This window comes from Pelophylax lessonae (genome assembly GCF_965119305.1).
Source record: "Pelophylax lessonae genome assembly, chromosome: 4".
Classification (NCBI taxonomy): Eukaryota; Metazoa; Chordata; class Amphibia; order Anura; family Ranidae; genus Pelophylax; species Pelophylax lessonae.
In genome coordinates, this window is record NC_138771.1 from 382788708 (window position 1) to 382816506 (window position 27799).

General features: G+C 45.6%; 1 protein-coding gene across 2 annotated transcripts in view; it reads left to right on the forward strand.

Annotated features, from left to right (window-relative positions):
* FBXW11 (F-box and WD repeat domain containing 11) overlaps positions 1-27799 on the forward strand; it is a 565949-nt gene that overhangs the window by 470001 nt on the left and 68149 nt on the right. For both annotated transcript variants that reach the window (XM_082256216.1, XM_082256217.1), the window contains one exon: positions 7364-7552. In XM_082256216.1, coding sequence (XP_082112342.1) covers positions 7364-7525 — 162 coding nt within the window. In that variant the 3' untranslated portion in view covers positions 7526-7552. The remainder of the gene's footprint in view (positions 1-7363; positions 7553-27799) is intronic.

A 27799-nucleotide genomic window follows, 5' to 3' on the forward strand; every position in this document is an offset into this window, starting at 1 on the left:
AATACCCTCCCTCCCCCTCACGCTTCAATCCCCTCTCTCCCGCGTACACTGTAGAACCCCTCCCCCATACACTGCAGAACCGCTCCCCCATACACTATAATCTCCCCCCCATACACTACAATCCCCTCTGTCCCCCCATACACTACAATCCCCTCCCTCCATACACTACAATCCCCTCCCTCCCCCCCCATACACTACAATCCTCTCCATCCCCCCACACTACAATCCCTTCCCCAACACACTCCCTCCCCATACACTATAATCCCCTCCCCCCATACACTACAATTCCCTCTCTCCCCCCTCATACACTACAATTCCCTCTCTCCCCCCTCATACACTACAATTCCCTCTCTCCCCCCTCATACACTACAATTCCCTCTCTCCCCCCTCATACACTACAATTCCCTCTCTCCCCCCTCATACACTACAATTCCCTCTCTCCCCCCTCATACACTACAATTCCCTCTCTCCCCCCTCATACACTACAATCCCCTCCCTCCCCCCCACACTACAATCCCCTCCCTCCCCCACACACTACAATCCCCTCCCTCCCCATACACTATAATCCCCTCCCCCCCATACACTACAATCCCCCCCCCCATACACTACAACCCCCTCCCCCCATACACTACAACCCCCTCCCCCCATACACTACAATTCCCTCTCTCCCCCCTCATACACTACAATTCCCTCTCTCCCCCCTCATACACTACAATTCCCTCTCTCCCCCCTCATACACTACAATTCCCTCTCTCCCCCCTCATACACTACAATTCCCTCTCTCCCCCCTCATACACTACAATTCCCTCTCTCCCCCCTCATACACTACAATCCCCTCCCTTCCCCAACACACTACAATCCCCTCCCTCCCCCATACACTGTAGAACCCATCCCCCTATGCACTGTGGAAGCCCTCCCCCATACACTATAATCCCCCCCCCATACACTACAATCCCCTCTCCATACACTACAATCCCCCCCCCCCCCAACACACTACAATCCCCCCCCCCCATATATATAGCTCCTTCTGTTCTAAGTATACTAAATAATCTATACATATAAAGTACAAGTGTCTCTGCGTCCAGTCCCTGTGTGCGTGGGATTGCGCTACTGCGCATGTGCCCCACGGACAGCCGTTGGGACTTGGAGCGCAGAGACTTCGGGCAGCCGGGCAAAACTGTTGGAAGCGGTTGGTGTGCGCACGGCGGATGCGCGCTCGCGTGGACTTACTGCTAAGTCTGTTTTTACAAATGTTTGACCACATATGTTCTAGCGCCCGTTAATTTAACGGCTTAATGTCTAGTATCTTATAAATTAACAACTTTGTGTAAAAAAAAAAAAAAAAAAAAAGAAGAAAAATACCTTTCATTTCCACATTTTCCAAAGACTTGTGGAAAAAAAATTACATGCTCAAAAGACTCAGTAGACCTCATAGAATATACGTTGGGGTGTTTTCTTTCTAAAATGGGGTCAATTTGTGGTTGATTCCATTGTCGTGGTGCTCCATGGCCTTCAGAAGTGTGAAAGATCGTTAGGAAATGATATGTGTAATTTATGCTCCTAGAACACCTGACAGTGCTCCTTGCATGTTGGGCCTCTGTATGTGGCCAGGCAATCCTCTCCCTCCCCATACAATGTAGAGCCCCTCCCCCATGCACTGTAGAGCCCCTCCCCCATACACTATAATAACCCCCCATTCACTACAATTCCCTCCCCCATACACTACAGTCCCCTCCCTCCCCCATACACTACAATCCCCTCCCTCGGCCCCATACACTACAATCCCCTCCCTCCCTTCCACACTACAATCCCCTCCCTCCCTTCCACACTACAATCCCCTCCCTCCCCCCAACACTACAATCCCCTCCATCCCCCACACTACAATCCCCTCCCTCCCATCCCCCACACTACAATCCCCTCCCTTCCCCATACACTACAATCCCCTCCCCATACACTACAATCCCCTCCCTTCCCCAACACACTACAATCCCCTCCTCCCAACACACTACAATCCCCTACCTCCCCCCACCCATGCTTCAATCCCCTCCCTCCCCCATACACTGTAGAACCCATCCCCCCATGTGCTGTAGAACCCCTCCCCCATAAACTATAATCTCCCCCCATACACTACAATCTCCTCCCTCCCCCATACACTACAATCCCCCCCATACACTACAGTCCCCTCTCCCCCCCCCCCCCACACACTACAATCCCCTCCCTTCCCCACACACTACAATCCCCTCCCTTCCCCACACACTACAATCCCCTCCCTCCCCCATACACTACAATCCCCTCCCTCCCCATACACTATAATCCCCTCCCTCCCCATACACTATAATCCCCTCCCTCCCCATACACTATAATCCCCTCCCCCCCATACACTACAATCCCCTCCCCCCATACACTACAACCCCCTCCCCCCATACACTACAATTCCCTCTCTCCCCCCTCATACACTACAATTCCCTCTCTCCCCCCTCATACACTACAATTCCCTCTCTCCCCCCTCATACACTACAATTCCCTCTCTCCCCCCTCATACACTACAATCCCCTCCCTTCCCCAACACACTACAATCCCCTCCCTCTCCCCACCCACGCTTCAATCCCCTCCCTCCCCCATACACTGTAGAACCCATCCCCCTATGCACTGTAGAACCCCTCCCCCTATGCACTGTAGAACCCCTCCCCCATACACTATAATCCCCCCCCCCATACACTACAATCCCCTCCCTCGCCCATACACTACAATCCCCTCTCCATACACTACAATCCCCTCCCTTCCCCAACACACTACAATCCCCCCCCCAACACACTACAATCCCCTCCCCCCCCCATATATATAGCTCCTTCTGTTCTAAGTATACTAAATAATCTATACATATAAAGTACAAGTGTCTCTGCGTCCAGTCCCTGTGTGCGTGGGATTGCGCTACTGCGCATGTGCCCCACAGACAGCCGTTGGGACTTGGAGCGCAGAGACTTCGGGCAGCCGGGCAAAACTGTTGGAAGCGGTTGGTGTGCGCACGGCGGATGCGCGCTCGCGTGGACTTACTGCTAAGTCTGTTTTTACAAATGTTTGACCACATATGTTCTAGCGCCCGTTAATTTAACGGCTTAATGTCTAGTATCTTATAAATTAACAACTTTGTGTAAAAAAAAAAAGAAGAAAAATACGTTTCATTTCCACATTTTCCAAAGACTTGTGGAAAAAAAATTACATGCTCAAAAGACTCAGTAGGCCTCATAGAATATACGTTGGGGTGTTTTCTTTCTAAAATGGGGTCAATTTGTGGTTGATTCCATTGTCGTGGTGCTCCATGGCCTTCAGAAGTGTGAAAGATCGTTAGGAAATGATATGTGTAATTTATGCTCCTAGAACACCTGACAGTGCTCCTTGCATGTTGGGCCTCTGTATGTGGCCAGGCTATGTAAAAGTCTCACACGTGGTATTGCCATACTCAGGAGGAGTAGCAGAATTTGTTTTGGGGTGAAATTGCAAATATGCATATACTGTGTGTGAGAAATAACTTGTTATTATGACAATTTTGTGTAAAAAAAAAAAAAAAAAAATGCGGTTTCCTAAGAATTGTGGGAAAAAGTTATAACTTCAAAAAATTCCCCATGCTTCTTACTAAATACCCTGGAATGTCTACTTTCCAAAAAAGGGGTCATTTGGGGGTTATTTGTACTGTCCTGACATTTCAGGGCCTCAAGAAATGAGATAGGCCATCGATACATCAGGTGTGATTAAGTGTGATCAATTTTTAACCACTTAAGCCCCGGAAGATTTTACCCCCATTCCGACCAGGGGGTATTTTGCGATTCGGCACTGCGTGGCTTTAACGGAGAATTGCGCGGTCGTGCGACGCTGCACCTAAACGAATTTGGCGTCCTTTTTTTCCCACAAACAGAGCTTTCTTTTGGCGGTATTTGATCACCTGTGCGATTTTTTGATCACGCGATATAAACAAAAAAAGAGCGTCCATTTTGCAAAAATAGCAATATTTTTCCCTTTTTTTTATATGAAATTCCCCCAAAAAAAAATGTAAAAATCAAAATTTTTTAAAATTTTCGGCCAATTTGTTTTATGCTACCTATGTTTGGTAAAAAAAATCGCAAAAAGCGTATTTTGATTGGTTTGCGCAAAAGTTATTGCGTTTACTAACTAAGGGAAAGATTTTTGTCATTTTTGTTGTTTTTTTTTTTAACGCGTAATGGCGGCGATCTGCGATTTTTTTTGCGGTACTGCGACATTGCGGCGGACAGATCGGACCCTTGACTGACATTTTTGACACTTTTGGGGTTACCAGTGACATTTCTACAGTAATCAGTGCTATACATATGCACTGTTACTGTAAAAATACACTGGTAGTGAAGGGGTTAACTTTATTTGAGAGGGAGGGGCTGTGTGTGTCCCTAGGGGCGTGATTCTAACTGTGATTGGCTGGGGCTTCAGCTGTATGCAGAGTGATCAACGGATCTACATAGTAGATCCAGATGATCAGCTCTCATACAGCGAGGAGAATGACAGGCAGCTTGTTTACACAAGCTGCCTGACTTTCTCCTTCTCCCCCGCCGATCGCAGAGTGGCCGGCGGACATCGGGTCCGCCGGTCACACGCGCGGGGGGGTCCGTGACCACTCGGGAGCGGGAGCGCGCCTCCGGGGGCGCGCGCTCGCTCCCTAGACCCTCACAAGCTAGTGACGTAGCCCTACGTCACTTTGCCTGTGAGGGGCTGACCGCCGACATAGATAGTCGTGCGGCGGTCGGCAAGTGGTTAATGATTGGCTCCATAGCTTGTAAACTCTATAACTTTCACGCAGACTAAATAATATCCACTAATTTGGGTTATTTTTACCAAGGATATGAAGCAGAATAATTTTTGGCCCAAATTTATGAAAAAAAAAATATTTGCGAAATTTTATAATAGAAACTAAAACAACATTTTTTTTTTCAAAACTTTCGCTTTTTTCACTTATATCGCCAAAAAAAAAAAAAAAAAACAGTGGTGATTAAATCCTACCCAAAAAAAGCTCTATTTGTGTGAAAATAAAAAGATAAAAAAATTTGATTGGGTACAGCGCTGCATGGCTGAGTAATTATTTGAAATGTGAGAGCGCTGAAAGCTGAAAATTGGTCTGGGCAGGAAGGGGGTGTAACTGCCCTGTATGGAAGTGGTTAAAGTAGAATTCTGGGATATCACAAACTAATCTTAAAACTGCACGCTCCTTATTCCTTTCCATTTTCAGGTCAGTCCAGTCTAGTCATGTGAACGGCTCCCCACTGTCAGCAGCAGCTTCAGGGGAGAGTAGGGAGCACTGACATTTAATGGCCCATGGTAAGTCTATAGTTTATGGCATTGCACAGGCATTCAAGGCATTGCCTGAACACACTCTCCCCTTTAGCCAGCACTGGCTGATGGGAGATCACTTGACCAGACTGGAGCAGCCTGACAATAGGTAACTATATGCATCTTTCTTATGCTGTCTAGTTAGTATAGGTGTAAGGATAGGTGTGGCGGCATTTTTAAGATTAATTTAGAGTAGAATTCTAGGAAATCACTAAAGTGGTTGTAAACCTCAAACATGAAATATGAACAAAGCATATTCCTCTATAGATTGTACTGGTCTCAATCCAGAGCACTGTCTTATTTCTCTCTGCTGCTTTGTTCCTCTATCAGCATGAGTCTCTGCTGACCAGTTTTTCTGACACCAAGAGAAAATTGGTGAGTGTAGTAACCTACAGCAGATTGGCAGCCCCAGCTCTTTTCCTGTGAGTTGTGTGGAGGGGAAGGGGTTGTTCTTACCTCTGATCAGCTCTCTGAGCTCTCCTAATTTTCAGCTCTGTGCTCTTTATTTTCTGAACTCCCAGACAAGCTTTAACCACTTTAACACTAGAGGATTTTGCTGTCTTACGTCTGGGCCACTTTTTGCGATTCGGCACTGTGCGACTTTAACGGACAATTGCACGGTCGGGCAACGCCGTACCCAAACGAAATTTATGTCCATTTTCTTTCCCACAAACAGAGCTTTCTTTTGGTGGTATTTGATCACCTGTGCGATTTTTACTTTTTGCGCTATAAACAAAAAAAGAGCATTTATTTTGAAAAAATAACAATATTTTTCACATTTTTTTTTTTATATGAAATCCCCCCCCCCCCCCCCCCATGTAAAAATCAAATTTTTTAAAAATTTTTGGCCAATTATTTTTATGCTACCTATGTTTGGTAAAAAAAAAAACATCACAATAAGCGTATTTTGATTGGTTTGCGCAAAAGTTATTGCGTTTACTAACAAAGGGAAAGATTTCTGTCATTTTTGGTGTTTTTTTTTTAACGCGTAATGGCGGCGATCTGCGATTTTTCTTTTGCGGGACTGCGACATTGCGGCGGACAGATCGGACCCTTGACTGACATTTTTGACACTTTTGGGGGTACCAGTGACATTACTGCAGTAATCAGTGCTATATATATATATATATATATATATATATATATATATATGCACTGTTACTGTAAAAATGACAGGGAAGGGGTTAATTTTATTGGCAGGGAAGGGGTTAATTTTATTGGAGAGTGAGGGGTTAATGTATGCCTGGTGCTTACTGACGTGTGGGGGGGGAGGGGACTGAGTGACACAAGGACAGATCGAGGGTTCAATTATGCTGAACCCTGCAATCTGACCCTGCCTGTCAATTCAGAGATCCGCCCGCTTGTGTTTACACAGGCGGGCGGATCTCCACACTCGATTCCCCGACGATCGGGGAAGAACAGCGGCGATCGCCACTGCTCCTCCCCTGGTTTGACTCCCGCTGTGACTGAACACAGCGGGGGCGAGCCTCCGGCGGCGCACGCGCGCCGCCGAGAGAGGGGAGTGTCTGACGACGTAGGTCTACGTCGTCAGACGATAATGAACCACTTTGCCGCAGTAGGCTCAACGTGAGCAGACGGCAAGTGGTTAAAATTCAGCACTTTGAACTGCTGTAGAGAAGAGATAACTGCAGATAAACAAATGCAACTAATGTAGGAGGATTTGTTTTATCTCATCTCTGTGTATCTCATTTCTCACGATGGTGTAATTTCTCACTTCGGACACTTCCTTGACTAGCCAACTATGCTTGTGGGAAGGTAGACTAGAAGTACGTTTTTAGAGCTTGCAAATATTTGTTTCTACCCAACAAAGCTCTAAGCTACAGGTAGACTGTAGACAGAACATACGTGTTAATTGTGTACATTTATTTTAATGCTTTTCAACTCCTTTGTAAACTGAATGCAATTTAATGGGTCATGTTGTGTGCATTACAAAATCTGATTGAAGCAAATGACGAGACTTTTTTTAATAGATTGTTTTAATCAATTACAGGAACATTCAGGGCGTGTGTTTCGCCTTCAGTTTGATGAATTCCAAATCATTAGCAGCTCCCATGATGATACTATTTTGATCTGGGATTTTTTAAATGTTCCTTCAAATGCTACAAATGAAACCCGTTCTCCATCTCGGACATATACATACATCTCCAGATAGCATCATGCACGTTTCTATCCTTACCAGGTAAATGTCTTATTAAATAGATGCAAACCAACTTTAGATTATACTGTGTGTTTGTCTGGCCGCTTGGATGTAAACGAATAGTACCTTTAGCTAGTTTTATTTATAATGTTTTTAAAATCTGTTTTAAAAGACTTATTTTCCATGAGATTTGTTGGTGGTATTATTGAATAAGTCTAAAAATGCATTCATTTGGAGTTCTAACCTAAAAGGAAAAGTATGTGGTCAATTTGTATGGGCAATATAAACTTACCTGCAGATGTACTGTAAATAAAGCGGGGAGTCTAAAATATAATTGTATTGGTGGCTTATAGAGTATACCTATGGCTGGGCTATGGACGTTCAAATTCGTACATATAACATGAAATGAGTTTGAAAACAAACCATCTCTGAGCTCTGTATCACCAGGCATTGAGAAGCAAGGTTCACAGGAGAAGCACTCAAGATTCTTTCTGACAGCTCAGCTCACCTTGTTCCCACCTCCCAGCAGTGACACTATAGTATTTTATTGTAAGCACAGAATAGAAGATAAGAATGCCCTTTGCTGCCTGAATTTACGTTAGAATGGCTGGCAGAAAGATGAGAAGGTGGTGCATCACTGCTGTGAATAGGCAAGCAGGGTTAGCTGAGATATGCGAGTAAACTTGAGTTTTTGTTTCTGCTTTAAATGTTGAGGATTAAAACATATCTAAAATAAATTCCAAATAAATATTTTGCATCTTAATATTCTTTAGAGTTTTTCCCCATTTTTTTCCCCCCTTGTAATTGTTCTCAAAACACAGTTCTTGGGGAGTCAAAGCTCACCCTCCATACTATAGCTGAGAACAATGTAACTTATAAGAGTTGGCAATACGTGGGTAGTTTTGTTTGGTTTTGGGTTTATTTAGCCCTCTCGCTAAAGGAAAAAAAAACATCCATGTACACGAGGTGATGAAAACTCTCTTCTTTCTCTAAGATATCAAGACATTGTCAAAATACCATGGTCAGTGGTTGCAGCTGATTGGCAACACAAGAAGTTTGCAGCTTTCAAATTTAGTGAAGGGTCATAAAGTGTGTTTTGTTTTTTTTTTTTTTTTTTGTATATAAACGTACCCTTTTTTTGTGCATCCTAAGGAAGGAGTTTTTCCTGAAACACATCAGGTGATGCTGTGTTAATAGCAGTACAAGACAAGTCGTCATGACAGAAGACAATCCTTGTTAACCAGGGATATTGGGTATCAATGTGTGTATATTGTAATACATTGTATATGTATGAAAAAGCAGTGTTATGGTTTTAAAATAAATTTTGCAACACAATAAAGGCTGACATGATTGTTTCAACACAATTTGTGCTATATTGCCAAGAAAATCCCAAATGGGGAAAGCAGCTCGAATGGACCACTACCGCACCATATAACACTGTGATTTACTGTGTGGCAGCTGTCTGATTGATGTGAACAGGACTTAAGGCCTGGCCTCCTGCCCTAGGCCTGTACATTGCATTACTGCCACATGGTCACATGTATGAGTCTAGGTGCCCCAAGCTCACTTTCTGATAGCTCCAGAGCTGATTTCAAAGTGCTTATTGACGTGTCAAAATCTGTATTCTGAAGTAATGTTGCTCTCTGCTCTGTCTTATTTAGCTTTGTCTGGTGTGGCTGCATTCTCTGCTCTTTCAACTGTGTTTTTTTCTGTATTTATGACCATACTACACTGCTCAAAAAAATTAAAGGAACACTTTGAAAACACTTCAGATCTCAATGGGGAAAAAATATCATGCTGGATATCTATACTAATATGGACTGGGTAATTTGTAAGGAACGAAAGAATGCCACATTGTTTGGTGGAAATGATCAACCTACAGAGGGCTGAAGTCAGACACCCCGAAAATCAAAGTAAAAAAATCATGCCGCAGGCTAGTCCATTTTGCTGAACGTCGAGGCATGCACCTAATGAGACGACTGATGGTGTCCTGGGGTTTTTCCTCCCATATCTGGACCAGGGCATTACTGAGCTCCTCAACATAATGTCCCAGAGGTGTTCTGTTGGATTTAGGTCAGACGAGTGTGAGGTCCATTCAATGATATAAATTCCTTCAGGAACTGGCTGTAAACTCGCGCCACATGAGGCCAGGCATTGTCGTGCATCGGGAGGAACCCAGGACCCACTGTACCAGGGCCTGACAATGGGTCTAAGGATTTCATCACAATACCTAATGGCAGTCAGGGTTCCCCTTTTCTAGGCTGTAGAGGTCTGTGCGTCCCTCCATGGATATGCCTCCCCAGACCATCACTGACCCACCACCTAAACCGGTCATGCGGAACGATATTACAGGCAGCATAACGTTCTCCACAGCTCCTCATGACACTTTCACGTCTGTCACAAGTGCTCAGGGTGAACCTGCTCTCATCTGTGAAAAGCACAGGATGCCAGTGGCAAACCTGTCAATTGTGATGTTAAATGCCAATTGAGCTCCACAGTGACGGGCAGTGAGCACAGGGCCCACTAGAGGACATCGGTCCCTTAGGCCACCCTCATGAAGTCTGTTTCTGATTGTTTGGTCAGAGACATTCAAAACAGTGGCCTGCTGAAGGTAATTTTGTAGGGCTCTGGCAGTGCTCATCCTGTTGCTCTTTGCGCAAAGGAGCAGATACTGGGCCTGCTGATAGATTTAGGACCTTCTAAAGCCCTGTCCAGCTCTCCTAGAGTAACTGCATGTCTTCTGGAATCTCCTCCATGCTCTTGGGACTGTGCTGTGAGACATAGCAAACCTTCTGGCAATGCCACGTATTGATGTGCCATCCTGCATCCTGGAGGAGTTGAACTGCCTGTGCAACCTCTATAGGGTCCAGGTATCGCCTAAATGCTTACCAGTAGGGACACTGACCTAGCCAAGTGCAAAACTAGTGAAAAACAGAAAAGAGTAGGGAAAAAAACGTTAGTGGCCTCCACCTGTTAAAGCATTCCTGTTTTGGATGTCATCTAATTGTTGCCTATCAAGTGCACCTGTTGGTAATTTCATTAACACTAAAGCAGCTGAAACTTGATTATCAACCCCCTCTGCTACCTAACTGACCAGATCAATATCCCAGGAGTTTAATTTACTTGATGCTATACTCTGATTAAAAAGTGTTCCTTTTTGTTTGAGCAGTGTATATGGCACAAATCACTCCGTTTTTTTTTTTTTTTTTTTAATCTGATGACTGAGGCTGCAAGCCAGCTCCCGCACACTCTCCTGAATATTTTATGGCGGATTTGCCTGGGACTTTGAGCCATTGGCAACAGTCTCTGATTTGCTCCATTCCTTGACTGATTAGCTTGCCCACGAAGAGTCTCGACTTACTATAATTCTAAACTAAAGGAGACCGTTTAGGCTCTTAATGATCCAGTGTACACCACTCTTAAACTACATGGTCAGCGAGTTAGTTCTACCAGTGCTGTTTTCATTCTTGGTATTTAAACATTTTAAGCCTCAAAGACTTTTACTTTTCATCCATTCTTTCAACTATTTCTCTATAAAGATTAAAAGCATCCTGATACCTCCCAAGCACTTATTAGCCTTCTATCTGTTTGGGGAAGAATCCACATCCATATTCTCATAAGCGCTCAAAAGAAAAAAATGATGCTCCGTAGTATAAATCTGGATAAAAAATAACTAATAAAAATAAATTGCACTTACTGTACATGTAAACAAATTGTGCATAAAATACAATCCGGCCAGCATAAAAGATAAAAGCTCAGTCCCTTCCAATTGTGCGGTGACATCAGCACGTAAGTCTTCTCAATGCATTTCGTCCTAAATCACTTTTATATAGAATATAAAAGTGGATTTGATTAGTTCACTGCTGGATCCTTTTCAACTATGTTAAATTACCCCTGATGCCAGAAATGTTCTTTTCGGAGCATATTACAGACATTCATTTTTTTACTTCTCTATTTAGGGGGTTAAAACCAGATGGTGAGCGTATATCTTTCCTTGGTGATGGTGACATCACATGGTCTCTTTTTTGGAAGTTTTGGTGTTGGACAGTTTCAGATTTTATATTTACAGTAGAATCAATTTCTCATAGGGACTTCATTCTTTATAATGGACTCACTTTATTAATTGCGACTGAACATAGGTTGATCTGTGGATCGAATTACGTTCAACTGCAGTGGCCACACATGTTCCTACTGAACTGGCTATATTTAATCCAGGTATGGCCTGCTTAAGTGGTTCAAAGCCCTTTTAGAGCTCTTTTTTTTTCTTTTATAAAAAAAAAATTCTCTTTCATTTATTGACACACAGCTCCTGATTCTTCTTTACCATTGGGTTATACGGCCCCCTACAGGAGTAGGAAAAAGCTTGACTATGCCTATGGGCAGTCCCAGGGAGTATACACCCACACTCAGCTGTAGGCACTCAGTTTTTTTTTCTGCCTAGTCAGGAGTAAGGACCAAGTTCTTGGGATTTCTGTTCCTGGCATTTTTTTCCTTTTAAAGGGAGACTTCCTCTCAGGGAAGATCTGCTGTCTCAATGACCAATCTTCCATCCTGCTTCACAGTCGCTGGTTTTAACGGTTTAAGGAATCATAGAGTTTGGAGGGCGTACATTTCATGGTGTGAGTATCGGGGGGGGGGGGGGAATGGGTTTCTCCCAGTTCCTTTTGGTGTTTGCTGGAGTTTCTACATCAAGGTGTAGATAAACGTTTGGCTTTGGGCACCATCAAGGGCCAGATTTCTGCCTTGGCAGATCTTTTCCAACGGTCGTTGGCTGCAAATTCTTTGGTTCACACATTCGTCCAGGGGGTTCACCACTTGGCTCCTCCGGTAAGGTATCCGGTACCTCTGTGGGATCTCAATTTGGTACTATCTGATCTTTAAATACCACCTTGAGAAATTATTTGTGAACTTCCTCTTCTTACTCTGTCACAGAAGGTAGCTTTTTTGGTGGCTCTTCTGCACGCAGGGCGTCTGAACTGGTTGCTTTGTTCACAACACAAATTGGTGCTACGTCTGTCAATTGTTCATTCCTAAGGTCTTCTCAGGTTTCCGCTTGAAAGATGACAGTGTGGCCTTCCTTGTGCCCTAAGTCGACACATCCTAAGGAAATTGCCTTGCATTCCTTGGATGTGGTTCGGGCAATCAGTGTGTACTTGGCAGCGACTGAGCCAATTCGAAAATCGGATTCTTTGTTTGTCCTTACAGATGGGTCACGTAAGGCGCAGGCTGCATCTGCTGCGACCATTTCCTGATTGATCATGCATACGGTGGTGCAGGCCTATTCTATTATTGTCAGGTTCCTCTTTTCCCTGTTAAAGCACATTCTACAAGGGCGCTTAGTGCCTCCTGGGCCTTCTGTCATCAGGCGTCAGTGGTTCAGGTGTGCAAGGCAGCCACATAGTCGTCTGTGCATACATTCACAAGATTTACAAGGTTGATGTACTCGCATCTGCGAAAGCTGCGTTCAGCCGCAAAGTTTTGCAGGCTGCTGTTGCAGAGGCTCCTGCCTCTTGAGGGTGTATTTTTTTCTGATGGTGAGCTCCGGTTGTTCTGGTTGAGCTTCTGGTTTACCTGGTTGGCTATGTTTAGCCCTTTTTGGGAATGTGCATTGCTGTGTTTTCCCAACCCCCATTTTGACACTGAAAGAGAAAATGCTGATGATGAAAGAGAAAACTGGATTTCTTTTTCATTAATTCACGGACACAGCGTCATATCTTCATTTGACGGATGGGTTATGCTGCTCTTCCTAGGAGTAAGACACTAGGCGGAAAAGGGTTAACAAAGTTAACAGAGCTTAACTACGCTTAGGGGGCAGTCCCAGGTGGTATACTCCCACTTCCTGCTCTAGGATCTGTTTTTTTCTGCCTGGTCAGGAGTAAGGACCTAGCTCGATGCTGGGATCTCTGGTCCTGGCATTTTTTTTCCTTTTTTCTCGATTTTAAACAGAATTTTTTCCTTTGTTTTTATTTTATTTGTTCCTGTGAGAACTACAGTCAACTGCCGGACTGGGCAACGCCCTGGATATCTTAGATCCTTAGTCGTCCCAGTCTGACCAGCGAGCGTGTGCAGGCGACATGATCCCACTGGGGGGACAGGCTTGCGAGTGGGACATTCCGCACGGACGCACACGACCTGTTCACAGCATTCCTCGGGACCGCAGCACCCCTTGTTGTGAGATGAGGAGGTGACCTGCCTGGAGTGAACCCCTCTGAGTTTGCAATGGTATGGTGAGTAACCACCCTTTCTCCCTTGGGAATTTTGGTGTTAGTGCGGGTCCTCCCGTGGTTGGTGGTCCCAGTGATGCTCTGCCTTGGGGATCTTTGCTCATCCTCAATAGGGTGGTCTCACTCTCTCTCCCCCCGCCACCTCCCCCTCTTTCCCTGCTAATGTGTGGTGTCCAGGGGTGGTTAATTTTCACTATGGCCTTCAGTGAGGATATCGTCTGGTGGTGGGGGGGGGGGGGGGGTGTAACGGCTTGTGACTGTGTGTCTATACGGCCGGGCGTTGGCCCAGGAGTATTGTGTGCAGGCTCCTTGAGGGTACTGATCTGGGTGCCCACGCCTGCAGGCACCGCCATTTTCTCTGGACTCCATGTGTGGCCTTTCCTAGAGACCGGCGTCCATGCTTCGGTGGACCGGTCTTTTGCACAACACGGCTGTTCCTTCTCCTCCAGAGCTGTGTGCTGCAAACATTTGAAGTCTATTCTCTCTCCCCACTGCTGCGGAGACACGCGTGGCGGTTGCAGTGTTCTGAGACCTGTAGTCCCACAAGCATCAGCACTGCTGGGGTTTATTCACAGCTACTGTTGAAACTTATACTGTGTTCTCATTGCAGCACCAGGGTGTCATGGAGTCGGCCGAACATGTATCACCACCAGACCCACTCTGAGGGGGGATCCTCGGGGTCGCACTCTGCTTTGGCATCCATGACGGCGGGCCTACAATCTTTAGTGTCAAGAGTGGATATAGTTTTACCAAAGAGACCCACCAAAAGCACTCGCTGCCGCCTCAGAATCTGAGGCTGATGTGACCGCCAAGGACACAAATCACCCCATGGGGTCCGTGTCCACGCACTTCAGGTGCTTGGACAGTGAGGACCATTCCTCTTTCACCACCTCGGTGCTTAAAAAGGTGCTGGTAGAAGCACTGATTGTGTCAGTGCGAAAAACTTTAAGAAATGGAGGACGCAGCCATCCAGAGTGATTAAAGTGTTTCCCTTCCCTGCCTATTTCGACGAGATTTCCGCTAGTCAGTGGGGGTCCCCAAAAGCATGGCTGGAATACCTAAGCGTTTCACTAGGAGATATCCCTTTTGAAGGTTCCCTTGTGAAGATGACCTATAGCACTTCAGGGAAATGTTGGACCTCCCACCAACTAACTTGCCTGGCTGGAGGTTGAACAGCTCTCTCCCTCTTCCGCAGTGCCCTGAGAGATGGCACCAGGCCCTGCTTAGGTCTCATTGCAAGAATCGATGTGGTCGCGGCAACCAAAGCTCAGCATCTCCTCCACCCGACCAAGAGTTATGGAAGTTGCCCGCTGGCTTGATGGGGACTACCCGTTAATTACCCTTAGATATTGCCTTGCATCTCATCTTGTTTAAGGCTTCTCTTATTTCTCGATATGGGGACTTCCCGCCATGTTGCTATTCTATTCGCCTCTCCAATTATTTTGAACTTGGTATTGTTATGCTATGGACAGAACTGATGAGCTTTATCTGTTCATGGCTGCTAAAATTGCATTTCTCCTGTTTTTTTCCCTATCATTTTGCCCGGGGTGTGAGTGCTCTTTACAGGCCCTCAATTACTTAACCCCATTATGTAGGTCCACTGACGTAGGACTTATGATCTGCATGGTTGCAGACGGGGGAGAGTTTCTTCTCCCCCGGGTCCGCCCTCCCATTACCTAGATTGTTCCTCCAACGGAGGTTCTATATTTTTTTTTCTTTGGGGTTTTATTAATGTCCTCTGTTTTTCTTTTCTCCTCCTTTGGGTGTGTACATGAGTAATGACTTGTGTATGAGTGAGACCCCTTTTAATGCTGCCTCCCCTCAAAGCTGTGGTGTACAGGGGTACAGGGTAACAGGGTACAGGCCTTGCTTTAGCCTTCAGGACCTCCCTCTGCTTACATGACTGAATCTGAAAATATTGACATATAATGTTAGGGGTCTTTGCTCTCCCCAAAAAAAGGAATTGCCTTTGGCTGGTAGTGCGTCATCTGTCCTCAGATGTTTTACTTTTACAGAAACGCCCTTTATGGCCAGGTCTACACCCTGCATGCCCCTCATGACTTTTAATCAATGGTTTCATGCCCCATCCCCATGGCCAGTGGGGTCTTAATTGCTATATAGAGGTCATAAGATATATATACTGTAAAGGTATATACCCTCGCGCCTCTGTAGAAGGCCTAATTTAAAATAACTATATCAATAAATCAAATAAATGTGTGTCTAGTGATGTAAATATGTTGATAAATAGTGAATGTTAGTTAGCAGCTGCTATAGTTTAAAGTATATAAGGGTTGTAGCCCCCTAAGGGGTTAATATAGCGCTTGCTTTTAAACAGTCAGGGGTGAACAATTCCTTGTTCACACACCTGAATAGTGAGCAATAGGTGAGGGAAAATTTTATTTCCTAAAGGTGATAGCAAATATAATAATGTGCATAGTGCTAAATAAATAAACCAGAATATATTGGTGTATAAATATGAGTGATTAAAATATTCAAAATAGTAAATAAGTCCCAAAATAAAGTTCCTTTGTGATCTTGTGCAAAAAGGTGTCCTAGTAAGGTTTCTCCAGTATTCAAACTGCTGGTATAATCAGCATAACTTTTAGCATAAGGGGTGCACACTCACCGGATCTGGTGGGTCTTGAGTGCCATATAGCAACAAGACCTTGCGAGCTTGTGGCTTCCCAAGCCTATAGGTGACTGCTGGTCTCTGTGGTTCACTATAGTCCTTGACTCCTCTATTGGAAACCGATCCTCCAGGTCCAATCCGAGAAGGGACAAAAAAAGTGCCCCAATAGTGCAGTACCGTTTAACCACTTGCCGACCGCCGCACGACTATCTACGTGGGCGGTCAGCCCCTCACAGGCAAAGTGACGTAGGTCTACGTCGCTCGCCTGTGAGGGTTTAGGGAGCGAGCGCGCGCCGCCGGAGGCGCGCTCCCGCTCCCGCGTGGTCACGGACCCCCCCGCGCGCGTGACCGGCGGACCCGATCGCCGCCGGCCACTCTGCGATCGGCGGGGGAGAGGGAGAAAGTCAGGCAGCTTGTGTAAACAAGCTGCCTGTCATTCTCCTCTCTGTATGAGAGCTGATCACATGGATCTACTATGTAGATCCATTGATCACTCCTCATACAGTTGAAGCCACAGCCAATCACAGTTAGAATCACGCCCCTAGGGACACACACAGCCCCTCCCTCTCAAATAAAGTTAACCCCTTCACTACCAGTGCATTTTTACAGTAACAGTGCATATGTATAGCACTGATTACTGTAGAAATGTCACTGGTAACCCCAAAAGTGTCAAAAATGTCAGTCAAGGGTCCGATCTGTCCGCCGCAATGTCGCAGTACCGCAAAAAAAATCGCAGATCGCCGCCATTACGCGTTAAAAAAAAAAACAACAAAAATGACAAAAATCTTTCCCTTTGTTAGTAAACGCAATAACTTTTGCGCAAACCAATCAAAATACGCTTTTTGCGATTTTTTTTACCAAACATAGGTAGCATAAAACAAATTGGCCGAAAATATTAAAAAATTTTGATTTTTACATTTTTTTTTGGGGGAATTTCATATAAAAAAAAGGGAAAAATATTGCTATTTTTGCAAAATTTACGCTCTTTTTTTGTTTATAGCGCGTGATCAAAAAATCGCACAGGTGATCAAATACCACCAAAAGAAAGCTCTGTTTGTGGGAAAAAAAGGACGCCAAATTCGTTTCGGTACAGCGTCGCACGACCGCGCAATTGTCCGTTAAAGTCACGCAGTGCCGAATCGCAAAATGCCCTCTGGTCGTTTAGCAGCCAAATCCTCCGGGGCTTAAGTGGTTAAAAATGGTATTTTATTAAGAATTGCCGATTAAAATATAAAGTGCAGAGTAAAAAACAAGTAAAACAAATGCACGCCCGCTATGGAGATCGGCGACTGCCGGTTTGCGTCCCACCAGGCTACCCGGAAGCGTGCGGCGTGCATTCTACCTGACGCGCGTTTCGTCTGAGCATAATGACGTCTTCAGAGGTGGAGCCGTACGCCACTCAGAGAGCTTATATGCGGCAGTCGCCGCCCATCATCCCTCCCCAACCGGAAGTTTGCTTGGCTTTCTCGATTGTCCGCATAACACTCAAACAAGGGACACCAGATACAGACTTCCATATTTAAAATCTATACATTAAATTATTAAAATTAAATTAATTAAAATTTTAAAATTAATTTTTAATATTTTTAATAATTTAATGTATAGATCTTAATAGGATACTCACATTTCATATTAAGTCCAAACTCCACTATATAATAGAAATTTTAAAGCTTTTATATTTTTTATTAAATGCACTTGGTATTTTAAATATGAAAATTTTTATGTAAAATCTTTATTGAATTAAATTGGTAGTTTATATACTTTAGGAATATATATTTAATTAATAATTTTAAGTAAATTATTATAATAATGAGCAATACAAAATAATTGGTTTAATGAAATGGATTATTATTACTGATCTTAGATTAACCAGGACGTAAATAAATGGAGGATTATTACCACATAATAATGAAAATATGGGATGTGTTAAATGGTGGAATTGTATTACGTAGTCGCCCGTATAAGAGTAATGTCCCCAATACGGAAGTCTGTGTCCGGTGTCCCTTGTTTGAGTGTTATGCGGACATTCGATAAAGCTAAGCAAACTCCGGTTGGGGAGGGTTGATGGGCGGCGACTGCCGCATATAAGCTCTCTGAGTGGCGTACGGCTCCACCTCTGAAGACGTCATTACGCTCAGACGAAACGCGCGTCAGGTGGAACGCACGCTTCCGGGTAGCCTGGTGGGACCCAAACCGGCAGTCGCCGCTCTCTAGTTCCCAGGCAGTCACCCATAGCGGGCGTGCATTTGTTTTACTTGTTTTTTACTCTGCACTTTATACTTTATCGGCAATTCTTAATAAAATACCATTTTTAAACGGTACTGCACTATTGGAGCACTTTTTTTTGTCCCTTCTCGGATTGGACCTGGAGGATCGGTTTCCAATACAGGAGTCAAGGACTATAGTGAACCACAGAGACCAGCAGTCACCTATAGGCTTGGGAAGCCACAAGCTTGCAAGGTCTTGTTGCTATATGGCACTCAAGACCCACCAAATCCGGTGAGTGTGCACCCCTTATGCTACAAGTTATGCCGATTATACCAGCAGTTTGAATACTGGAGAAACCTTACTAGGACACCTTTTTGCACAAGATCACAAAGGAACTTAATTTTGGGACTTATTTACTATTTTGATCACTCTTATATATTTATATATTTATACACCAATATATTCTGGTTTATTAGCACTATGCACTTTATTATATTTGCTATCACCTTTAGGAAACAAAATTTTCCCTCACCTATTGCTCACTATTCAGGTGTGTGAACAAGGAATTGTTCACCCCTGACTGTTTAAAAGCAAGCGCTATATTAACCCCTTAGGGGGCTACAACCCTTATATAGAGGTCATGTCCCTTCTCCCCCTCATCTAGTCTGGTTGACCCAGAAGGCCGTTTCCTCTTCATTAAAGGGACACTTTACGGTTATTGATATAAATTAGCCAATATATATGCTCCCAACTCCCGCACGGTTAATTTTCTCTCTTACCCTTCACCAGCTTGGGGATTTTTGGGAGGTATTTCTGGTTTTGGGCAGAGATTTTAATCTTACACTGGACCCTAAAATGGACACCTTCTCTGGTAAAACCCCCTTATCTATCAGGGCTCTTAAACATTACCATACATAAACTACTACGTGCCCTACACCTTGTAGACTGTTGGTGTAATGCATGTCAGAGACAGAGATTACAGATACTATTCTAAGAAGTATGACACCTATTCCCATCTAGACCTATTGTTGTTTGATCAATTTCATCTACACAATGTCTTATCCTCCACTATTGAATCTATTACAATCTCTGATCAATCCCCAGTGCCGTTGATCCTTTGTCAGCTTACTGCTCCCCAACTAATGAATCCTTACTGGATAGGTCTGTTTATAAGGCTATCTCCCGATCTTTAGTGTCTTTTGAAACCTACACTCCCTAGGAGGTGTCCAATCAAGTGGTATGGGAAGCACACAAGGCCGTCATTAGGGGGAGTTGGATGCCCATGGTTCCCGTGTCAAAAAAGAAAAAACGAAATCTCAGATCATTTGGACCGAATCCATGCCCTTGAAGTCAAACAGAAGAGGTGTTTTGCTCCCCTGTTCATAGAAGCCGTGTGCGTAGTACCAGGGACAAACTTCGGTACTACGCACACCGCTTCTATGAACAGGGGAGCAAATGTGGTAAGTTGCTTGCTAGACGAAGAAACCACAACACTCGCGTCATGTCCATAGCCTGACAGTCAATGACGGCTAAAGTAGATATTAACTCTACAGCAGCTGAGTTTCATCAATTTTACGCTTCCCTATACAACATTCCCCCTCCCTCTTCAGCGGGAGAGGAATCATTTCTAGCCGATAGTATCGGAACCTACCTTAAAAAAATTCTGAATTACCGACCCTACCCACCCAGGTTCTAGAAGTACTGGATCGGCCAATCTCCATTGAGGAACTGGGCAAAGCTGTGGCTAGTCTACCACTGGGCAAACGTCCCGGGACAGACGGCTTTACGAATACATATTATAAAAAATTCCTTCCCACACTGGCCACTCCCCTCTAGCTACTTTAATGCTATTACTAGCTCAAACTAGGGATTGATCGATAATTGGCAAAGCCGATATATCGAGTGCCGATCTGCACTTTCCCTGATATATCGGAATCTGCCCCTGAGGTTACCGATATTTCAGGAATGTGCTGTACTGGAGTGATGCCTGCAGCTAGAGCCATCACCCCGGTACCGGCGTCCTTAGCCGACAGTCGGCTGTCTTGTAATGACAACCGAAGCGGCTGAGAAGCCGCTCGGCTGTCATTACAAGGAGCGGGATGGGAGAACGAAAATCCGATAACGGTCAATCACTAGCTCAAATCCTTTACCTCCAGAAGCTCTGCTAGCCCATATTATGGTTTTGCCGAAATCTGGGAAAGACCCACGGTGCTGCGCAAACTATAGACCCATTTCCTGTTAAATTCCGACACACAGAGATTGGCAAAAATTTTGGCTCACATTGCGACATTGGTCCACCCGGACCAGACAGGTTTTATAGTAGGTCGTGAACCCAAAGACAACACTAATCAGGCCTTACATGTTCTCCACTGGGCACAACACGGGCCGAATCAGACACCCAATGAAGTTTTGTCAACGGATGCCTAGGACTAGGGTCAAAGTCAATGGTACACTTTCTGACTACTTTAGCATATGCAGTGGAACTAGGCATGGATCCCCCCTGTCTCCTTTGTTTGCCCTGGTCTTAGAACCCTTTTTAAGGGCAGTCGGGGAATGTTGACATTTCTCTGTCGCTCATTGACAGACGTAGTCCTCATTGATTCAACACACTCGGGTTATGCTGCCCTCTACAGGAGTAGGACTAGACAGGAAAGAAAACGTTCCGGCCACACCCTAGGGGCAGTCCCAGAGGGTATATCCTCTCACTTCCTGCTCTAGCAAATCAGTTTTTTTCTGTCTAGTTAGGAGTAAGGACCTAGATACCTTGCTGGGATCTTCGGTCCTGGCAGGATTTTTTTCTTAGAAAAGATTTTTTAGACAGCTTTTTTTTCTCCAGTGTTCCTGTGAGATCTTCAAGCAAGAAAGCTGAACTGGGCGACGGGCTGGATGTTGAGATACAGTGGTCACCCCAGTTCAGCCTACGAGCGTGTGCAGGCCATAGCTCCGCGCTGGGTCGGCCGCGACATAGTCCCACTGGACGGGGACTGACCCTGCGAGTTAAACGTCTCGCCGAAACGCCTAAGACCATGAGTCACGGCGTCCGTACTGGTCGACAGCCCTCCCACCTCGGTGGAGAGGGGTACTGTCAGGAGTTGGCGCCAGCCTGGTTCCGGTATGGTGAGTAGTATGTTCCCCCTTTCCCCCTGATGGGTCTTGTGGTGAACGCGGGCCCCTCGCTGTAATGGTAAGGATGGGTCTTCCCTCTATCCTATAACATGTCACAGATCCCCCTGTTTGAGTGTGATTTTTGTGAACAAAAAGCCAGGCGGCTTGGTTTGGGAGCTGACAATCTAATTGCAAAGATGTTAAAATGATGAAGTCAGTGGCAGTACTAGAACTTTACTGTGATAGTATAAAGTATCCTACCTGTCAGAAGGATCCTTCTGCAGACATGCCGCTATTCTGTGCAGGCCGCCGCCATTGTCTGGTAGTTCGCACGAGGCCGCCATTTTGGCGTAGCCTCGTGTCTCCAGCATGGGGCGGCCATGTTTGAGGTGACTCAAACACCTCGTGGAGCTAGGGGAGGCGCCGGAAGGCGTGCAGAGGGGCGGAGCCGCCTCCTTTCTTCCCGGGAAGCCAGCCAAAAGACTTCCTGTCTGTTCTAGACAATGCTGAAACAAGTTGCATTTTGAAACTCTGAGCAGTAAGTGGTGCGCTTTGGGGTCTATTTCTCTCTCTCTCGCTCTATAGGGGTCTCTAAGCAGGCAACACTGAGGGGCTTTGTGGCGCTGGGGGTCTGGGAAAAAAAAAAAAAGTTTTATTTCTTTTTGGCAAATTAATTTTTCCGGGCAGTATCTGGAATTATCATGGACCCTGCCACACAGGTACCCCCACCGGTTTCCCTCGGGGGGGCCGCGGGACCCACCAGTGCACAGAGTATGGATGCATTCACAGCAGTTTTGAAGTTTTTGGTGGCTCGGGTGGAGACGGCCTGTCAGGAACGGGGGTCAAGAAAGCGACCCCCGCCTACCCCTATATCGTCTGAGACTTCAGATTCAGATGCTGAGATGGTTGTTGCAGCTGCAGGCCCCTCTGCAGGGGCTGTTATCTCAGGTAAGGTTCCCTCAGACAGTGAGGAGAACATTCATGCTTCCGCCATAAATCAGGAAGAAGCATTGGTGGACGCACTAGTTGTGCGGTTCGGGAAACCTTAAGACTTGAGGTTTTTCCGGCAGAGGCAAATAAAAAGGAATTTCCCCTTGGTACTAGCAGACCCACCAGGACGGTGAAGGTTTTTTCTTTACCCAAGTGTTTGGGTAAAAAAGATTAAAGAGGTATGGGATCATTCTAAGCGTACCTTTACTAGTTCCAAGGGCATTACTAGACGCTATCCGTTTGAGGAATCCCTCATTAACCACTTAAGCCCCGGAGGATTTTCCTGCTAAAAGACCAGGGGGTATTTTGCGATTCGGCACTGCGTGAATGTAACGGACAATTGCGCGGTCGTGCGACGCTGTACCTAAACGAATGTGACGTCCTTTTTTTCCCCACAAACAGAGCTTTCTTTTGGTGGTATTTGATCACCTGTGCAATTTTTACTTTTTGCGCTATAAACAAAAAAAGAGCGTAAATTTTGCAAAAATAGCAATATTTTTCACATTTTTTTATATGAAATTCCCCAAAAAAAATGTAAAAATCAAAATTTTTTAACATTTTCGGCCAATTTGTTTTATCCTACCTATGTTTGGTAAAAAAAATTGCAAAAAGCGTATTTTTATTGGTTTGCGCAAAAGTTATCGCGTTTACGAACAAAGGGAAAGATTTTTGTCGTTGTTGTTTTTTTTTTTAAGGCGTAATGTAGGCGATCTGCGATTTTTTTTTTTTGCGGTACTGCGACATTGGGGCGGACAGATCGGACCCTTGACTGACATTTTTGACACTTTTGGGGTTACCAGTGACATTTCTACAGTAATCAGTGCTATATATATATATGCACTGTTACTGTAAAAATACACTGGTAGTGAAGGGGTTAACTTTATTTGGGAGGGAGGGGCTGTGTGTGTCCCTAGGGGCGTGATTCTAACTGTGATTGGCTGTGGCTTGAGCTGTAAGGTCACTGATCAACGGATCTACATAGTAGATCCGTGTGATCAGTGTCTTTACACCGAGGAGAATGACAGGTGGCTTGTTTACACAAGCCGCCTGACTCTCTCCCTCTCCCCCGCCGATCGCCGAGTGACCGGCGGACATCGGGTCCGCCAGTCACACGCGCGGGGGGGTCCGTGACCGCGCGGGAGCGCGCCTCAGCGGGCGTGCGCTCGCTCCCCAGACCCTCCCAGGCTAGTGACGTTAATTAACGTCACTCTGCCTGGCAGGGGCTGACCAAGCAAGCGGTTAAGAAATGGACGGTATCACCAGTGGTGGATCCACCTATTTCAAGACTGAATAAAGCCACGGTTTTTTTCAGTGGAGGACGCTTCGTCCTTTAAGAATTCGGTGGATCAGAAGGTAGAAGCGGAGTCCCGCACTATCTTTCCCTGATAGGATCAGCCTTTAGACCAGTTATTGTCATTTGATCTAGTTCTCAGACATTTACGGAATGGGCGAGATTGGTGCGCCAGGACCTGAAGGGGAAAGGTATCCCATCAAAACAGATGTTGCCTGGGGAACAGATTATATAAGGACTACAGGTTGTCTGTGACGCAGCCTTGGATGCTACCCCCCTATTAGGGCATGCATCTATGTCAGCGGTAATCCTCAGACGTGTGCTGTGGTTAAACTGCTGGGTCAGCGTAAGTACTACAGGGAGCGGTAGTTACCGTTCCCTGAACAGATCATTTTCTTTACCTTTTCCAAAGATTCGCATCAGTTCCCCACAAGAATCGGATCCGGTTGAACGGACAGACCAAGGAGCCTCTAGCCGGGTGACTTCGGTCTCTAATGTTTAACCAGGAGAAATCACCACTCGTGATAGGAATCGGGTGTCTATATAATGTGTGGGAACAGAGAACGATCAGACTTTGTCGGATTGCCAGGGCCAGATAGCTCTAGGGCAGCCTGGTTCGGATCCAGTCAGGCAATATCAGGGTGATGACGTAAGTCATTCGCCAAGGATTTCACCATCTGTGCCTTCTTCACAGCATCCCGAAGGCGCGGAGATTGGTAACGCGCGCCCACGATGCTCCAGTGGACGCAGCAGACGCGCTGAACGGCCTGTAAAGGCAGTGTCAGCTATTAAAGGGATTCCCTCATCTCAGATTGCTGCTGAGATTTCTCCGCAGGATGGAGATGGAGGGAACTCCAGTTGTCCTGGAAATTCTAGGCTAGCCTCGTCAAGCCGGTCTGGCCGACTTGGGACATGCTAGTCGCGAACGTTCCTTGGGAACTTCTTCTCAGGGAGTGTCTGCGGTCTCGAGGACCGATCTTCCATTGTGCTTTACAATCGCTGGGTTTAATGGCCTGGCCATTGAGACCCAGGTACTGAAGGACAGAGGGTTGTCAGCTTCAGTTATTCCTACGCTAATTAAAGCAGGGAAAGCGACTTCCAGCAAGGTCTATTATAGCACATGGAAGACGTATATCGCGTGGTGCGAATCTTTATAGAGATTCCTCCACGTACCTATTCGGTGACCCGAATATTGGCCTTTCTGCGAAAGGGGGTTGAGCAGAAACTAGCCTTGAGCACCATCAAGGGTCAGGTTTCAGCATTAGCAATCTTCTTTCAGAAGCCTTTGGCTATTAAGTCCTTGGTGCGGAATTTCATCCAGGGGGTGCGGCACCTGGCTCCACCAGTCCGCGCGCCCTTATCGCCCTGGGATTTTAATTTGGTTGTCGGTTCTGAAGAAACCTCCTTTTGAAAGCATCAGGGAGATTCCCTTGTTTACTTTATTCCAGAAGGTGGCCTTCTTGGTGGCTATTACTTCTGCACGCAGGGTGTCAGAACTGGCTGCATTGTCAGACCAGTCCCCATATTTAGTGATTCAGAGGGATAAGGTAGTTCTTCATCCTAAGCCATCCTTTCTTCCAAAGGTGGTTTCAGGCTTCATCTGAATGAAGATATTGTACTACCTTCCTTGTGTCCTCAGCCCAATCATCATCAGGAACATGCGTTGCATTCCTTGGATGTGGTTCGGGCAATCAGGGTATACCTGAAGGCTACGGAATCATTCCGTAAGACGGATTCACTTTTTGTGATCACGGATGGCCCCAGAAAGGGGTTGCCTGCATCTGCCGCGACTATCTCCAAATGGCGGTGGTACAGGCTTATTCTAGTAAGGGTCGGAATCCTCCGTTCCCTGTTAGGGCGCACTTCACTCGAGCGCTCAGTACTCCTGGGCTTTCCGCCATCAGGCATCAGTGGTCCAGGTATGTAAGGCGGCCACCTGGTCGTCGGTACATACCTTTACAAAAATGTATAAGATTTAGGTGATGGCATCGGTGGATGCCTCATTTGGCCGCAAGGTTTGCAGGCCGCAATTTGAGGAGACCGGTGGTCTACCTTGAGGGTTGTTTTCTGTTGGAATTTTCTGTTGAATCTCATCTTTAATTGATGAGCATTGGAAACTTCTAGTTGGCACCGGTTGGGCCTTCTAGATTGGATTTGTTTTCCATTTTCCCACCCCTCATTTGTGGTACTGCTTTGGGACGTCCCGAGTGTGTTGAATCAACGAGGACTACGTCTGTCAATGAGCGACAGAGAAAAATGGATTTTTGTAAAATCTTACCGTAAAATCCTTTTCTCTTAAGCTCATTGACAGACGTAGTACCCGCCCCTCTGTTTTTGAGTTGGGTTGGGTTAAATTCTCTAAACACTGCTTTGTGACATAACTGATTTGCTAGAGCAGGAAGTGAGAGGATATACCCTCTGGGACTGCCCCTAGGGTGTGGCCGGAACGTTTTCTTTCCTGTCTAGTCCTACTCCTGTAGAGGGCAGCATAACCCGAGTGTGTTGAATCAACGAGGACTACGTCTGTCAATGAGCTTAAGAGAAAAGGATTTTACGGTAAGATTTTACAAAAATCAATTTTTCTGGGATCTGTATTGGTTCCACGGAACGCAAGCTCTCTGCTTACGCAGCTGACCACCTGTTCTACCTCTCAAATCCCCTGACCTCCTGTTCTACCTTTTAAATCCCCAAGTTTTATTACTGGTGTTAATGTCCGGAGTACATAAATTTGGTCTTTTTTTTCTAACTGAAAAATAAATTTGGGAAATCTGGGCTATTGCCCATTCATGTCCCCCCCCCCCCCCCCCCCCCATGGCGGCATCCCTGCAATCTTTCTACCCTTTCTTTTGGCAAACAGACTCTCTACCGGAGGCACACATTACCCCTGACCAGGAACTGCTCCATGACCTTAACTATGGTACTCTATTGACCGGAATAATTAAATATCTACAGACCTGGAAAGGGCATCCTCTGACATGGTTTGCTAGGATAAATGTCCTTAAGATGACAATCTTGCCTAGAATAATCTATATCTTATATACCGTACTGCTAACATTACGTCAGATTTTCTTTAAGCGACTATGTAGAGCATTCCTGACCTTTGTGTGGAAAGACAGACACCCTACACTTGCACATGGACTTCTCCGTAGATGCAAATTGGACGGTGGTGTTGGACTCCCTGACATAGCCTTTTACTATAAAGCCAAGGCATTAGTTCCTATATTGGTGTCACGACTCTTCGAAAAAAATTATGGATTCCGCTGGCGGGTAGGAATTTTGCAGGCACCCCTTGGATTCCATCAGCTTATTCCTCAACTAGACATCCCCAATGACTCGAGCATCTTTAACATGGGACTAATTAAATGCCTCATGCCAATACGCTCCCCAAACAATCCCCATTTGCACCTCTTGGGGTTATACCTAGTTCCCACCCGAAGAGGAGCCGGGATTCTTTGGCTCCTGGGGCTCCGACTGGAAAGTTGCATGTGCCAAAAAGGCCCTCGAGCGCCTCCCCTTTCTACGATACAGGCTTTCTATAGTACTATTCTGTATGCATCCTAGCATCATCGCCAACTAAGACTTTCTATATCGTTCAATGACGGACACAGTCTCTGTTCTTCATAACAGTAGGGTTATACTGCCCCCTACAGGATTCGGACACTAGGCAGAAAAAAAGTTCTGGCTACGCCTATGGGCAGTCCCAGGGGGTATATCTCTTCTCTGCTATAGGATGTCAGTTTTAATCTGCCTAGTCAGGACCTAGTTCCTTGCTTGGATCTGTGGTCCTGGCAAAAAGTTTTTTTTCTAGTTAGTTTTTTTTTCTCCAGATTTTTTTCCTGTGG